The 18,250-nt window shown below is 33.7% G+C and overlaps 1 protein-coding gene and 2 long non-coding RNA genes across 3 annotated transcripts in view; 2 read left to right on the top strand and 1 right to left on the bottom strand.

Moving 5' to 3' along the window:
• Positions 1-2,884, top strand: part of LOC101737792 (uncharacterized) — a 30,649-nt gene extending 27,765 nt beyond the window's left edge. The window contains exons 2-3 of the long non-coding RNA XR_009973713.1: positions 936-1,027; positions 1,184-2,884. This is a non-coding gene — a long non-coding RNA (uncharacterized LOC101737792). The remainder of the gene's footprint in view (positions 1-935; positions 1,028-1,183) is intronic.
• A 3,837-nt stretch (positions 2,885-6,721) lies between these two features.
• On the top strand, positions 6,722-8,576 carry LOC101737268 (methylated-DNA--protein-cysteine methyltransferase). Its single transcript, XM_062669584.1, has 3 exons — positions 6,722-6,728; positions 7,520-7,749; positions 8,328-8,576. The coding sequence occupies exons 1-3, from the start codon at positions 6,722-6,724 to the stop codon at positions 8,574-8,576; spliced, it is 486 nt and encodes a 161-aa protein (XP_062525568.1).
• Positions 8,577-9,941: 1,365 nt separating this feature from the next.
• LOC134199283 (uncharacterized) lies at positions 9,942-17,542 on the bottom strand. The gene is made up of 2 exons (XR_009973715.1): positions 10,421-17,542; positions 9,942-10,124 (listed from the first exon to the last, which is right to left on the bottom strand). It is a non-coding gene; the product is annotated as an uncharacterized LOC134199283 (long non-coding RNA).
• Positions 17,543-18,250: the final 708 nt, after the last annotated feature.

Below are 18,250 nucleotides of genomic sequence, written 5' to 3'. Positions count from 1 at the left end.
ATTAGAGGGGCTAACTTGTAGGTATATTTTTAAATATTTTTTTAAAATAAATAACTGCAGAACAAACAATTATTAACAGTGAACAATCATGAACAAATGATGAACAAACGAATTAATAGAATATAAGTATAAAACAGGAAAAAAAAAATTTTTTGAGGGGCTAACTTCATTCACCTTATTTCCATTACAATTTTATTATTTATTTTTAAGCTATACGTGAGCATAATTGCAAATAATATTAATAATACTAAGAATTAGTTTCTCTTTACGTCTTATTGGACATTATTAAATTGAATGTTTTTTTTTATGTTTGAAATGAATAGTAATCTGTAGATTTATATTTGTTATTAACAAATAATAATTTAAACCCACAATCAAAATAATAACACAATGCTTAACGCAAAATAAGACGAAGATGATCGCTATTATCTATTGTACATTGTCTATGATAGGGTATTCCTTTCAACATAGCACTTCAAAGGTTATTATTATTACCTTGCATTAAAAACATATAAGGTTCCGTAGATTTTTATTTTAGGACGAGATTACATCAAAGAAAATTTACAGAATATTATTCAATTATCTTTATGAATTACATTTATAATATCAGGGCGTGTCACACTTTCTTTTTTTATTGCCCTTGTAGGTAAACGAGCATACGGCCCACCTGAAGGTGAGTGGTTACCGTCGCCCATTGACTTCAGCAATGCCAGGGGCAGAGCCAAGCCGCTGCCTACCGCTTAATACTCTCCACAAGCCTCGTTTGAAGAAGGACATGTCATAGCGCTCGGGAAACACCGTGGAGGGGAGCTCATTCCATAGCCGGATGGTACGTGGCAAAAAAGACCTCTGGAAACGCACTATTAATTTACTTATTTTATCATTTTGAAGGTAATTTTCAGATTAATTGTTTAGTCTTCCTACTAAAATTACAGCTCGACCAAGCTAAGTTTGCACCCCGCATCGATTACTTCACACTGCCACCTAGGTGCGGTCTGAAAAAAGGATTCGCTATGACTTTAAAAATGTAAGCAAATGTTTGTTAGATTTTACTTTGCATTTATTGTTTTTAACAATATATTATACATAGGTACATTAGAATATAGCGATATCGGGTTTTTGCACTTTTTAAATTTGTATCCCAATTGCTCAGTAATAATTTTCCTTTATGTTTCTTTTCCAGGATTATGTTTCTGTCGGCGACAAAGATACTAACCGTGCTGACGCGACAGGCCGATCGCGGGAAGGTGAGCGGGGAAACGGGCGGACCGCCGCGCCGCATTCCAGCGAGGTGCAAACTTAGCTTGGTCAAGTTGTAACTTCATAGTCTAAATCAGCTAATTTCACACTAAATCTCTTAACCTATTTAACGTTAGATACAACTTTATATATATTTAGATATTTTTTATAATCGACGCTAATGATTCACTGATGATTATGATTAACTATAAGTAATGACTCTGAAATTAACTTGCAAGCTGCAGTATCCTGGATATGCCAAATAGGTGGTTTCATATCGTTTATATAGTGGTAAATTTAAATTAATTTAAAGTTAAGTAAAGGCTAGTTAAGTTAAGTAAAGGTAATTTTAAGTAAAGGCAGACAAAATTACCGCTAACTCTGTTTTACTTGGAATTTTATGGGACTAAAAATTACTAACATTTTTTTATCTGAGAAATTGTATTTAATTTTTCCTAATACTTTCCCTTTTCGGAAAACTTTCTTTTCAGCGAACCCTAAATTTTAGTCAAGTCGTGTCATACAAAAGTGTTGACAGAAAACAAAAATTTCTACTTATTTGATTCAACAATTATGCATTCTTAGAACAATAAAAAAAGTGATTTAATTATTGACCCCTCAGTAGATATTTATGAAAAGAAAGCTATAAAACGGTGATTTCAAACCAAGAAGCTTAGGTTTAAAAGACGAAATCCGATCATATATATCATTTTTTACATTAATTTTCTGGCAACATTTATCCGATAGTTGACCGAAAAAGAACCGAAAGCTCTGGAAGAACTGAAACCGAGTAAGCGTAATACCTCAATTTCATTCTAAAACGGATTCTTGTGTTGAAGAGTCGTACTCTAAACTTCCTTAATCAACATAGTAGCTTTTATACCTGCGTATCGCTCGAAGAGAACAAAAATTAAAGGTAAGTCTATTTTTAATTTACAAATATAAGTTATTGATCGTGGAATAATTAAGAATGGCTTACAACAGGTGTGTATTTGATTAAGCTTGGAACATTTTCATATGAAAAATCGCCGTAACTTCACAGACTGTGAAACTGCTAATTTTCTCAACATTGGAACCGTTTAATGACCACATGCTAAGTCTAGTGGAATCATATTACAGATATGGTGACAATTCGTAAATTTATTGGCAGGACAGTATACTGTTTTCAAAGACTTTTTTGATAAACTTAAATGTCCCGTTGTTTATAAATAAACTGTTTTTTCAATTACATTTGAACTATACTGGAATGTAATTTTTGAATGTTTTTTTTATTCATTGCTTAGTTGGGTGGATGAGCTCACAGTGCACCTAGTGTTAAGTGGTTACTAGAGCCCATAGACATCTACAGCGCCACCCACCTTGAGATATAAGTTCTAAGGTCTCAAGTATAGTTACAACGGCTGCCCCACCCTTCAAACCGAAACGCATTACTGCTTCATGGCAGGAATAGGCGGGGTGGTGGTATAGTAAGCGGCACGTAAGTTGGCAAGGTTTTGGCATAGTGGTGGTCATGTTGTGCATAGTGCACATTGCAACAAAAAAATGGTCACTTATTACCCGCGTATAATTTAATTTTATTTTATTTAATTTTTTATTTGCTTTAATATATTTTAAGCCTGTGTGCTTAGAAGAAAGTTAAAGAAAAGAGAGGAATTCGTGAAGTGTATTAGGTGTTATAAATAAAATACAATTAAAAGTTAAGAAGTTAATTTAAAAAAATAATTTTTAATGAGGGACACTTAGACGTGTCAATACTAAAAATTTGTATTCTAAGATTTATTTTAATTTAAATATAATACAGCTTATTTTGTTATGATTTATTGATACCAGGTTGATCACCGACCTCTAATACTCTCATTTCAACAATTATTTCTCCTCTGAACTCTCTTAAACTAAAAACTTAATTATCATCACCATGGATATTTATTCCAAACTATTTGCACAACTGGAAGACTTATCTACAACACTGAACTTATGAATGGCACAACACGTAGATCTGAAGAATGCAGCTACCACAGATCTCCCACATAAAACCATAGCGAGTTTATCCCGTGAGTTTGCTGAATTTAAATCATTTGTGTGTAATGCACTAACTGCTTTGAAAAATCAAATAGAGTTGCTTACTTTGGGCCTGGACAGACACGAAATGATGTCTCGTCAGAAAGTACTGTTGCTACATGGGGTCAACAATAATAAAGACCCTTCTGCTACTGTTTTGGAGATTTTAAAAGGTCCCACAAAATTGAGTCATATTATTTCAACTGACATAGTAACTTATCATCTTGGAGCTAATAAAAGCAAGCCTCGTCCAGTTTTAATAAGGTTTAAATGCCATAGCCATCGAGAAGTTTGGAAGAATAAAGTTTTGCTGAAGTTTTGACAGTGTCTGAATTCTTGACGAAGTCCCGCCATGATGCGGTTTCTGGGTGCTCACAAACACTGGCCTTAAGCAGTGCTGGACATCAGAAGGCAAGATAGTAATCCAGCTGTCTGATAAAGCACGTCGGAAGATAGAGACTGTCGCTGAGCTCCGTCTGTTGATAAATCAGTACCCTGTGGCACCAGCGCCTAGTGATAGTCTGCTGAAGCCGTGAAAACCACAAAATCGCAGGTCAAGAATACGTTCGGACAAGAGGATCCGTAAACTGCCTAAATAATAATGTTTCACTTTATTTATTTTATAGAAAGTATATATAATATTTATGTTTAATTATTTTACTTCGTTAAAATTCTTTTATGTATTCTATACTAATTTTTATGTCTATCTTTCTGTTTTACTTTATTTCTTTGTTTGGCGTCTGTTAATTTTGATTAGTTTGTTAATGTTTGTTGGATAAATTTAGTTATGACTTTGACAAGTTTGACACAATTACATGTTTTGGTATGTTAACTCCTTTCACAATAGAACTTTGGCTCTATGGCTTTTGGCCATCAATTTTAGTTGTAGGTATACCAAATCATTATGATTTAAAATAATTGTTTTTAATTTGTTGTCCTATGAGGTTAGTGTCATAATATTATATTTTGTATCTTAGAATTTATTACGGATTTTAGGGTAATTTTTATTTTATTTTTTTGTTTTGTCTTTGTTTATTATTTTATTGGTATTATTGATTTTTATTACTTATTTAAAGCATTAATGTACAGTGACACTGATGATAATTTTTTGTCATGTTCTTCTTCTGTTTCTTCTGATAGAAGCTTTGCTAGTGCGTTTGATAATGACGATTCCATCTACGCGATCAACTTGTTTATTCCCTTTCGTCTTCTTCTAAATGTTTCAACGTCGTTCATATCAATGCTCAAAGTGTTCACGTACATTTGCCTGAGCTGTTATCTTCCTTTGACTCAGACCATGTTCACGCTGTGCTTATCTCTGAGACTTTTCTTAAGCCTTCACTCCCATCATCGCAATATGCACTCCCCGGGTACAAACTTTTTCGAAATGACAGGACAGGTCGCAGATATGGTGGTGTTGCAATCTACCGCCGAGCTGATCTGAAGCATACAGTCGTTGATCAGTCACCAAGCTAATATACTCAATCTGCTGAGCACCTCTTTATAGGGGTAGCTATCCAGCACACCAAGATACCTCTTGGTGTTTTTTATAGTCCTTCAAGTCACATTGATTATTTCTCATCTTTTGAAAGTATGTTAGAAAATGTATGTTCTATATATGACCATGTCTTGATCCTTGGAGACTTCAACACTTGCGTAATCAGGGATGACGCACGGTCTCAGCGATTCCTCTCTCTAGTCTCTTCTGTAAACATGCACCTTCTTCCCTTGGGGGCGACTCATCGCGCTCCTCACTCTACTCTTTCTCTCTTAGATCTTATTATTGTCTCTGACCCTTCCAAAGTTTCAAGGCATGGACAGCTATCAGCTTCGTTCTCTTATCACGACCTTATTTACCTTTCTTACAAAATTCGTTGTCCTCGACGCAAATCTAAATTTCTCCTTCTCCGCAGTTTCAAAGATATTTCTCTCGAGCGTTTGAGGATTGATGCTGGTAATGTGGACTGGTCGTCTGTTTACAACTGCAATGACATCGACAGTAAAGTTTCTGCCTTCAACAACCTACTATTAGATCTCTACAACAACCATGCACCTCTCAAGAGAATCAGTTTTAATTGTAACAGTATTTATGGCGACTAAGTACATGTTCAAGCAGTCGCTGTTTGTTTTTTTCTCCTTGTCCTGTTTTAGGTTTCATACTTCAGTGTGTTTTTTTATACAAAGTAATTGTCACTGTAATTATATAGTAGATTTAGTAGATCAGCGAACAATAATTTTATTATGGTTACTATCATAGATAGAAAAAAACTATTATGTATATTTTAATTTGTTGCTCTTCTCGTTTACTTTTCGTGGATTTAGAAACATCAAATTGTGATAATATGTTATTTCGCGGATCTTACAACATTATTTCTGAATTCCAAATATTTTAAGATTAATATCCCGTTTTTCCTTGTGACACAATAATTCACCAATATTATGCAAATTTATATGTGCCAGGTCAATTTCGTTCTAATTTATATCATACGTATATATTTTTTTGTCTCCATAGGAACATGGGGCTTCTAGCTGCATTAGTGGTAAACGCGGTCGGCGGTGCTGTAATATATGGCACTGGGGGTCTGTTGACTCCATTAGTGGCTCCCGTGCTCGGTTTCAGCTCAGCGGGAATAGCGGCAGGAAGCACAGCCGCTGCTGCACAAGCATACTACGGAAATTTAGTGGCCGGCAGCATTGTGTCACAGTTGACTGCTGCTGCCATGGTAGCCCCCACGCCGTAAGATAATCTTTTTACTTAATTTAAAAAAAATACACCATTCTCGCTTCCCGTTTAGCAATAAAACGGAGAGCGTGTAGAAAGTCATTACGCGCTTACCATGTAGATCTTGTGGTTAAAACGTAGGTATGTCTGATTCTGGTCTTTAATGTCAATGTCTATCTAATAATGCATTATTTTCACGCCGGAATGTTAGGACGACTATGTTGTGTGCTATCAGTCCGTGAGGAGAGGGGGGCTTGATTTTATTATTTTAAAAATATAAAGACTCGTATTGCGTACTTCCCAAAAAATCACTACCTATATTCAATTCGATCGAAGCACGCGTACCTAATAATATAGAAAACAATTTCCAATAAGCTGAATACAAATAGGGTAAAGATCCATAAAATGATTTAATTTTTTTTATTTTATGCTTCAACTTAAACGAAAGTAAGAGACAGCTCACATCGTAACACACAGCTTAAATATTAAGTGTATTAGCTATGGCTCACATTTAATGTTTACTTCTTCCAGATGAGGTGATGCTAAACATCACCCGTTCTCGACATCGCTCCAGGATCGGACCTTTTCTGTTTTATTTGGAATTAAAATGCATTTAAATTTTTAATAAATTTGTCGATGCGATGTAGTAAGAGTACTTTATTTTGTCCTAAACGTGTGATAAAGTATCCCCTATTCTAAAAAATGGTTGGTAAACTAAATAATAAACTAGACCCAGTACCATGGTATTAGTATCACATTATTGTATTCTAGTAGGTAATCTAGTATATGTGTATACAGTGCAGCCCTCGAGTGGCACTACTTATATTATTATATTATCTACGTTTTCTGTGGAAATAACATAGATTGAATTTGGCCCCCCTAAAAATAGGTGGTGTGAGGTAATGGTTTGCTTAATAAAATAATTAATAATTGGGAATTTAATTGTTTTTATGATCGAACAATCGCCAATAGTCGTTGAACAAACGATAATTGATCAAAATTAATTAATCTGAGCGATAAAAATAAAGATCTAGTAAGGAGGGCCAACTTAAGGGTGATCATTTGTTTAATTAATCACTACATAGTATAAAACAAAGTCGCTTTCTCTGTCCCTATATCTGTCTATCCCTATGTATACAATCTTTAAAACTATGCAACGGATTTTGATGCGGTTTTTTTTATTAACATCCAGAATCCAGAAATCTCCATTGTGGAGAAATCAATAATAAATTACAGTTTCCGAAGCGAAGCGAGGGCGGGTCGCTAGTATTAAATAAATAAAGACGAACAAACAATTTTCACATTCGAACATTAACGAACAAACGACGAACAAATAATTAAAAATAAAAAAAACCGAAAATCAAAAAAGGAGCGTCAAATTCAGTTAGCTTAAGCAAATAACCGTGTTGACTGATAAAATGGTTTTTTCAAAAATACTTGCTTTAAGTTCAAATAACGCGAAAGTTATAGTTAATATTTCAATTATTAAATCACCAATAGGGACGATCATAGCTGCAGCTGACAATGATTACCTGTATATCGTATGTTTTGAAGATACAAAACAATTTGAAAATAAATTTAAAGCATTGGCTAAAGAGTTATCTTGCCGCTTTGTTCACGAAGAAAACAAAATTTTAAACACATTGAAAGAAGAACTGTTAAGTTATTTCAATGGAAATCTAAAGAAATTCTCTGTACCGCTGAAAACTCTTGGTTCTGACTTTCAAAAGGTATTATGGAATATTTTTATTAATAGGTAAATTAGTGTCTTATTATGAGACCCCATGTACGCACCACCATCCTGACTATTGCGTTTCGGTCTGGAGGATGGCAGAACCATCATACAACATAAACAAAATTCAGTATGTTCAGTACGAATGCCTATAGGTCATATTTAAATCTCATTAAAATATTAATGCGCACTGTGTTTGGAGGTAAGAGGACAGAAGAGTGAAAAAAAAATTCCAACGCTTAACATAAATTTCAAAAGAAAATATGACATTTATTGGTCGTGACGAACATTTGAAATTTGCTAGACTTATAGTCTGTCTATAAGCTTATTTATAGCAAACAAATAAAATAAGAATGCTTCTTGCTTTCTACAAACAAACTCGAAAAGAAAACACTGATAGCATTTTTATTGGTAACTTGTGTATTTGTGTATAAACTGAAGATATTTTACCTTAACTCTGTGGCTCATATACTTGAGTAACCCTAGAGACAAAATCATGTCACTCCCTATAAAAATAGACACCACCAATACTTTTCTTATAAATAGCAGTATTAATTTTTTTAAATTGTTTAACAGAATGTCTGGATGAAATTACAAGAAATTCCCTTTGGCTCCACTTATACATATAGTGACATTACTAAGGCATTGGGACGACCAACAACCCATGCTAGAGCAGTAGGTTCAGCCTGTGGTGCCAATACACATCTTATAGTTACTCCATGTCATAGATTAATTAGTTTATCTTCTAAAGGTGGATTTAATAGTGGAATCAATCGTAAAGAATGGCTTATTGAACATGAGAAGAAATATGCAAACAATCTATGAAACCAACATTCCAAAAAAACATTCAGCAAAACATTAGTTGAAATAGTAATTAACTCTCTGATACTCTGATCTCAAAGTGTGATTTAAGAATAAGAATGAAACTGGTGGCATTTATCCTGAATAAAAAAATGGCCCATGTCATAATCTACTATAACAATTTTATGAATTAATTATTGAGTGAAAGAAGTACAAACAAACAAAGACATTTATTTAAAATATTATTGTCTCTGGGCATTATGATGCATAGGCATGAGATGTCTATGTAGTAATTTTAGTATCAGCAATGTCAAGGAGAATGAAGTTAGCCCCTCAAAAAATTTTTTTTTTCCTGTTTTATACTTATATTCTATTAATTCGTTTGTTCATCATTTGTTCATGATTGTTCACTGTTAATAATTGTTTGTTCTGCAGTTATTTATTTTAAAAAAATATTTAAAAATATACCTACAAGTTAGCCCCTCTAATGCAATTTTTAATATTTTTTCATCCTTAATGACTCGTAAATATTCATTTTCGATTGTTCTTATATAAAACACGTTTGTTCTCTTTCGAAATTACTCGTTTTTTGTTTAATTTACTATTTTTATTAGTTGAATAAATGTATGCAAAATATGTGTACTGCGCATGCGTCAACTATAATGCCTAAACTTTCTACGCGGTTTTAATCGTGAAAAAAAAAACAAATGTATTTGGTCTAACTTAACGCCAATGCACATTATTTCATTTATTTATTTTTAATTTTTTTTAATTAAACTGTATACCCTTCGATCAACAATAGTAACTAGATAAAGGGATACGTACAAAATTAAAGCAAAAACTGTCCGCGTGAATATATACTTATATAGCTACATTCGTTTACTAACAAACGGAGAAAAAAGTTTTGAAACACTTTTACTTTCAAACTAATAACAATTATGGCACCTAGTAATAAAGTCACAAATCTCCAAAACATTATCTAATACTTACGATCATTCGTCACATAAAACGAGCAAAGCAATAAATTACTCCTGTCACTTACCAATAAAAAGACATATTTTAAACAACTTTTAATGTTAAATCAATCTTAAAGTGCAACAAATAAAGTAACTTTTCCCTTAATTGCTCTGAGAACTAACATCGTTTTGCTTTATTTATTTTTGCTTCTTGAAATGCCGATTTCTATTTACTACAGGAGGTAAGGGAGTCGCGCTTAACACTAAAATAATTTATTAATGAATTAAAGTAAAAGTTTAGTTGTTTACTTTTTATGTTTTGGAAATGTATGTTTGTTAGTATCTATACATTACTTATTATTTTATTAGCGTTACGTTTTTGTGTAATATATATTTTTAAGTTTTCGCGACCAGTGCACATAATAAAACAACGTTTAAACGGTTTCAAGCGTGGTATTTTTATTACAATGTTTCGGCCACATTTCAGTAGCCGTGAGCACGGAAGGCAAAGATGTCCAGTGTCAATAAGCGGAGTTCTTAGCTGGCTTATAAAAGTCATCTCTTGTTTCTCTGGCGACAATCGAGATCCATTCTGCACACGTGATTGCTAGGAAAGCTAAAATAAAAATGGAAAGCTAAGTATCTAATGAGAGTCCAACAAACAGACACAAAAGCAGCATTAACCAATTTTAACCAACTAATTTTGAAGTGCTGCTAACAAATTTTAAAAAATTATTACAACACAAATCTACTCCATGCATTTACTGTTCTGTTAAGCAAAAGTTTGTCCATGTGTTGGCCGAGCCTTGGCCAACATTTGTAGCGGTGGTTAAAAATCGGTAATTTTGTTCAAAATTTAATATTATTTATAAGTTTAAAGCTTACAATATAGTTTATACTTCATGTACTTACCGAAAGTAAGATACTCCGGCCGTTAAATTGCTTTTCGGGCCTTATTTTTGCAACTTTTGAATACACACTGCGGTATTGTGAGACGGGTTGACATTGGCTGTGTTTGAAGTAAACTAAACAAAATAAGAGCTCACATTTCAAGTGCGCTGTTATTTGACGAGACGGATTTTATGCACCGACCCGAAATCTAGTTACTATTGTTGATCGAAGTGTATACCAATTAATTGCTCCTTCAGGATTTATATTTGTTTTCTTTTTCACGATTAAAACCGCGTAGAAAGTTTAGGCATTATAGTTGACGCATGCGCAGTACACATATTTTGCATACATTTATTCAACTAATAAAAATAGTAAATTAAACAAAAAACGAGTAATTTCGAAAGAGAACAAACGTGTTTTATATAAGAACAATCGAAAATGAATATTTACGAGTCATTAAGGATGAAAAAATATTAAAAATTGCATTAGAGGGGCTAACTTGTAGGTATATTTTTAAATATTTTTTTAAAATAAATAACTGCAGAACAAACAATTATTAACAGTGAACAATCATGAACAAATGATGAACAAACGAATTAATAGAAAATAAGTATAAAACAGGAAAAAAAAATTTTTTTGAGGGGCTAACTTCATTCACCTTATTTCCATTACAATTTTATTATTTATTTTTAAGCTATACGTGAGCATAATTGCAAATAATATTAATAATACTAAGAATTAGTTTCTCTTTACGTCTTATTGGACATTATTAAATTGAATGTTTTTTTTTATGTTTGAAATGAATAGTAATCTGTAGATTTATATTTGTTATTAACAAATAATAATTTAAACCCACAATCAAAATAATAACACAATGCTTAACGCAAAATAAGACGAAGATGATCGCTATTATCTATTGTACATTGTCTATGATAGGGTATTCCTTTCAACATAGCACTTCAAAGGTTATTATTATTACCTTGCATTAAAAACATATAAGGTTCCGTAGATTTTTATTTTAGGACGAGATTACATCAAAGAAAATTTACAGAATATTATTCAATTATCTTTATGAATTACATTTATAATATCAGGGCGTGTCACACTTTCTTTTTTTATTGCCCTTGTAGGTAAACGAGCATACGGCCCACCTGAAGGTGAGTGGTTACCGTCGCCCATTGACTTCAGCAATGCCAGGGGCAGAGCCAAGCCGCTGCCTACCGCTTAATACTCTCCACAAGCCTCGTTTGAAGAAGGACATGTCATAGCGCTCGGGAAACACCGTGGAGGGGAGCTCATTCCATAGCCGGATGGTACGTGGCAAAAAAGACCTCTGGAAACGCACTATTAATTTACTTATTTTATCATTTTGAAGGTAATTTTCAGATTAATTGTTTAGTCTTCCTACTAAAATTACAGCTCGACCAAGCTAAGTTTGCACCCCGCATCGATTACTTCACACTGCCACCTAGGTGCGGTCTGAAAAAAGGATTCGCTATGACTTTAAAAATGTAAGCAAATGTTTGTTAGATTTTACTTTGCATTTATTGTTTTTAACAATATATTATACATAGGTACATTAGAATATAGCGATATCGGGTTTTTGCACTTTTTAAATTTGTATCCCAATTGCTCAGTAATAATTTTCCTTTATGTTTCTTTTCCAGGATTATGTTTCTGTCGGCGACAAAGATACTAACCGTGCTGACGCGACAGGCCGATCGCGGGAAGGTGAGCGGGGAAACGGGCGGACCGCCGCGCCGCATTCCAGCGAGGTGCAAACTTAGCTTGGTCAAGTTGTAACTTCATAGTCTAAATCAGCTAATTTCACACTAAATCTCTTAACCTATTTAACGTTAGATACAACTTTATATATATTTAGATATTTTTTATAATCGACGCTAATGATTCACTGATGATTATGATTAACTATAAGTAATGACTCTGAAATTAACTTGCAAGCTGCAGTATCCTGGATATGCCAAATAGGTGGTTTCATATCGTTTATATAGTGGTAAATTTAAATTAATTTAAAGTTAAGTAAAGGCTAGTTAAGTTAAGTAAAGGTAATTTTAAGTAAAGGCAGACAAAATTACCGCTAACTCTGTTTTACTTGGAATTTTATGGGACTAAAAATTACTAACATTTTTTTATCTGAGAAATTGTATTTAATTTTTCCTAATACTTTCCCTTTTCGGAAAACTTTCTTTTCAGCGAACCCTAAATTTTAGTCAAGTCGTGTCATACAAAAGTGTTGACAGAAAACAAAAATTTCTACTTATTTGATTCAACAATTATGCATTCTTAGAACAATAAAAAAAGTGATTTAATTATTGACCCCTCAGTAGATATTTATGAAAAGAAAGCTATAAAACGGTGATTTCAAACCAAGAAGCTTAGGTTTAAAAGACGAAATCCGATCATATATATCATTTTTTACATTAATTTTCTGGCAACATTTATCCGATAGTTGACCGAAAAAGAACCGAAAGCTCTGGAAGAACTGAAACCGAGTAAGCGTAATACCTCAATTTCATTCTAAAACGGATTCTTGTGTTGAAGAGTCGTACTCTAAACTTCCTTAATCAACATAGTAGCTTTTATACCTGCGTATCGCTCGAAGAGAACAAAAATTAAAGGTAAGTCTATTTTTAATTTACAAATATAAGTTATTGATCGTGGAATAATTAAGAATGGCTTACAACAGGTGTGTATTTGATTAAGCTTGGAACATTTTCATATGAAAAATCGCCGTAACTTCACAGACTGTGAAACTGCTAATTTTCTCAACATTGGAACCGTTTAATGACCACATGCTAAGTCTAGTGGAATCATATTACAGATATGGTGACAATTCGTAAATTTATTGGCAGGACAGTATACTGTTTTCAAAGACTTTTTTGATAAACTTAAATGTCCCGTTGTTTATAAATAAACTGTTTTTTCAATTACATTTGAACTATACTGGAATGTAATTTTTGAATGTTTTTTTTATTCATTGCTTAGTTGGGTGGATGAGCTCACAGTGCACCTAGTGTTAAGTGGTTACTAGAGCCCATAGACATCTACAGCGCCACCCACCTTGAGATATAAGTTCTAAGGTCTCAAGTATAGTTACAACGGCTGCCCCACCCTTCAAACCGAAACGCATTACTGCTTCATGGCAGGAATAGGCGGGGTGGTGGTATAGTAAGCGGCACGTAAGTTGGCAAGGTTTTGGCATAGTGGTGGTCATGTTGTGCATAGTGCACATTGCAACAAAAAAATGGTCACTTATTACCCGCGTATAATTTAATTTTATTTTATTTAATTTTTTATTTGCTTTAATATATTTTAAGCCTGTGTGCTTAGAAGAAAGTTAAAGAAAAGAGAGGAATTCGTGAAGTGTATTAGGTGTTATAAATAAAATACAATTAAAAGTTAAGAAGTTAATTTAAAAAAATAATTTTTAATGAGGGACACTTAGACGTGTCAATACTAAAAATTTGTATTCTAAGATTTATTTTAATTTAAATATAATACAGCTTATTTTGTTATGATTTATTGATACCAGGTTGATCACCGACCTCTAATACTCTCATTTCAACAATTATTTCTCCTCTGAACTCTCTTAAACTAAAAACTTAATTATCATCACCATGGATATTTATTCCAAACTATTTGCACAACTGGAAGACTTATCTACAACACTGAACTTATGAATGGCACAACACGTAGATCTGAAGAATGCAGCTACCACAGATCTCCCACATAAAACCATAGCGAGTTTATCCCGTGAGTTTGCTGAATTTAAATCATTTGTGTGTAATGCACTAACTGCTTTGAAAACTCAAATAGAGTTGCTTACTTTGGGCCTGGACAGACACGAAATGATGTCTCGTCAGAAAGTACTGTTGCTACATGGGGTCAACAATAATAAAGACCCTTCTGCTACTGTTTTGGAGATTTTAAAAGGTCCCACAAAATTGAGTCATATTATTTCAACTGACATAGTAACTTATCATCTTGGAGCTAATAAAAGCAAGCCTCGTCCAGTTTTAATAAGGTTTAAATGCCATAGCCATCGAGAAGTTTGGAAGAATAAAGTTTTGCTGAAGTTTTGACAGTGTCTGAATTCTTGACGAAGTCCCGCCATGATGCGGTTTCTGGGTGCTCACAAACACTGGCCTTAAGCAGTGCTGGACATCAGAAGGCAAGATAGTAATCCAGCTGTCTGATAAAGCACGTCGGAAGATAGAGACTGTCGCTGAGCTCCGTCTGTTGATAAATCAGTACCCTGTGGCACCAGCGCCTAGTGATAGTCTGCTGAAGCCGTGAAAACCACAAAATCGCAGGTCAAGAATACGTTCGGACAAGAGGATCCGTAAACTGCCTAAATAATAATGTTTCACTTTATTTATTTTATAGAAAGTATATATAATATTTATGTTTAATTATTTTACTTCGTTAAAATTCTTTTATGTATTCTATACTAATTTTTATGTCTATCTTTCTGTTTTACTTTATTTCTTTGTTTGGCGTCTGTTAATTTTGATTAGTTTGTTAATGTTTGTTGGATAAATTTAGTTATGACTTTGACAAGTTTGACACAATTACATGTTTTGGTATGTTAACTCCTTTCACAATAGAACTTTGGCTCTATGGCTTTTGGCCATCAATTTTAGTTGTAGGTATACCAAATCATTATGATTTAAAATAATTGTTTTTAATTTGTTGTCCTATGAGGTTAGTGTCATAATATTATATTTTGTATCTTAGAATTTATTACGGATTTTAGGGTAATTTTTATTTTATTTTTTTGTTTTGTCTTTGTTTATTATTTTATTGGTATTATTGATTTTTATTACTTATTTAAAGCATTAATGTACAGTGACACTGATGATAATTTTTTGTCATGTTCTTCTTCTGTTTCTTCTGATAGAAGCTTTGCTAGTGCGTTTGATAATGACGATTCCATCTACGCGATCAACTTGTTTATTCCCTTTCGTCTTCTTCTAAATGTTTCAACGTCGTTCATATCAATGCTCAAAGTGTTCACGTACATTTGCCTGAGCTGTTATCTTCCTTTGACTCAGACCATGTTCACGCTGTGCTTATCTCTGAGACTTTTCTTAAGCCTTCACTCCCATCATCGCAATATGCACTCCCCGGGTACAAACTTTTTCGAAATGACAGGACAGGTCGCAGATATGGTGGTGTTGCAATCTACCGCCGAGCTGATCTGAAGCATACAGTCGTTGATCAGTCACCAAGCTAATATACTCAATCTGCTGAGCACCTCTTTATAGGGGTAGCTATCCAGCACACCAAGATACCTCTTGGTGTTTTTTATAGTCCTTCAAGTCACATTGATTATTTCTCATCTTTTGAAAGTATGTTAGAAAATGTATGTTCTATATATGACCATGTCTTGATCCTTGGAGACTTCAACACTTGCGTAATCAGGGATGACGCACGGTCTCAGCGATTCCTCTCTCTAGTCTCTTCTGTAAACATGCACCTTCTTCCCTTGGGGGCGACTCATCGCGCTCCTCACTCTACTCTTTCTCTCTTAGATCTTATTATTGTCTCTGACCCTTCCAAAGTTTCAAGGCATGGACAGCTATCAGCTTCGTTCTCTTATCACGACCTTATTTACCTTTCTTACAAAATTCGTTGTCCTCGACGCAAATCTAAATTTCTCCTTCTCCGCAGTTTCAAAGATATTTCTCTCGAGCGTTTGAGGATTGATGCTGGTAATGTGGACTGGTCGTCTGTTTACAACTGCAATGACATCGACAGTAAAGTTTCTGCCTTCAACAACCTACTATTAGATCTCTACAACAACCATGCACCTCTCAAGAGAATCAGTTTTAATTGTAACAGTATTTATGGCGACTAAGTACATGTTCAAGCAGTCGCTGTTTGTTTTTTTCTCCTTGTCCTGTTTTAGGTTTCATACTTCAGTGTGTTTTTTTATACAAAGTAATTGTCACTGTAATTATATAGTAGATTTAGTAGATCAGCGAACAATAATTTTATTATGGTTACTATCATAGATAGAAAAAAACTATTATGTATATTTTAATTTGTTGCTCTTCTCGTTTACTTTTCGTGGATTTAGAAACATCAAATTGTGATAATATGTTATTTCGCGGATCTTACAACATTATTTCTGAATTCCAAATATTTTAAGATTAATATCCCGTTTTTCCTTGTGACACAATAATTCACCAATATTATGCAAATTTATATGTGCCAGGTCAATTTCGTTCTAATTTATATCATACGTATATATTTTTTTGTCTCCATAGGAACATGGGGCTTCTAGCTGCATTAGTGGTAAACGCGGTCGGCGGTGCTGTAATATATGGCACTGGGGGTCTGTTGACTCCATTAGTGGCTCCCGTGCTCGGTTTCAGCTCAGCGGGAATAGCGGCAGGAAGCACAGCCGCTGCTGCACAAGCATACTACGGAAATTTAGTGGCCGGCAGCATTGTGTCACAGTTGACTGCTGCTGCCATGGTAGCCCCCACGCCGTAAGATAATCTTTTTACTTAATTTAAAAAAAATACACCATTCTCGCTTCCCGTTTAGCAATAAAACGGAGAGCGTGTAGAAAGTCATTACGCGCTTACCATGTAGATCTTGTGGTTAAAACGTAGGTATGTCTGATTCTGGTCTTTAATGTCAATGTCTATCTAATAATGCATTATTTTCACGCCGGAATGTTAGGACGACTATGTTGTGTGCTATCAGTCCGTGAGGAGAGGGGGGCTTGATTTTATTATTTTAAAAATATAAAGACTCGTATTGCGTACTTCCCAAAAAATCACTACCTATATTCAATTCGATCGAAGCACGCGTACCTAATAATATAGAAAACAATTTCCAATAAGCTGAATACAAATAGGGTAAAGATCCATAAAATGATTTAATTTTTTTTATTTTATGCTTCAACTTAAACGAAAGTAAGAGACAGCTCACATCGTAACACACAGCTTAAATATTAAGTGTATTAGCTATGGCTCACATTTAATGTTTACTTCTTCCAGATGAGGTGATGCTAAACATCACCCGTTCTCGACATCGCTCCAGGATCGGACCTTTTCTGTTTTATTTGGAATTAAAATGCATTTAAATTTTTAATAAATTTGTCGATGCGATGTATTAAGAGTATTTTATTTTGTCCTAAACGTGTGAAAAGCATCCCCTATTCTAAAAAATGGTTGGTAAACTAAATAGTAAACTCTAGACCCAGTACCATGGTATTAGTATCACATTATTGTATTCTAGTAGGTAATCTAGTATATGTGTATACAGTACACTCCTCGAGTAGCACTACTATTATTATTTTATCTACGGAAATAACAAAGATTGAATTTGGCCCCCCTAAAAATAGGTGGTGTGAGGTAATGGTTTGCTTAATAAAATAATTAATAATTGGGAATTTAATTGTTTTTATGATCTAACAATCGCCAATAGTCGTCGAACAAACGATAATTGATTAAAATTAATTAATCTGAGCGATAAAAATAAAGATATCTAGTAAAGGGGGCTAACTTAAGGGTGATCATTTGTTTAATTATTCACTACATAGTATACAACAAAGTAGCTTTCTCTGTCCCTATATCTGTCTATCCCTATGTATGCTTAAATCTTTAAAACTACGCAACGGATTAGATGCGGTTTTTTTTAATAGATAGTGGTTGAAGAGGAAGGTTTATATGTTTAATAGCATCCATTAAATTGTCGAGAAATCAATAATAAATTACAGTTTCCGAAGCGAAGCGAGGGCAGGTCGCTAGTTTTAAATAAATAAAAGACGAACAAACAATTTTTACATTCGAACATTAACGAACAAACGACGAT

This window comes from Bombyx mori, chromosome 8, assembly GCF_030269925.1.
Source record: "Bombyx mori chromosome 8, ASM3026992v2".
NCBI lineage: Eukaryota > Metazoa > Arthropoda > Insecta > Lepidoptera > Bombycidae > Bombyx > Bombyx mori.
This window is presented reverse-complemented; position numbering and strand designations above follow the sequence as displayed.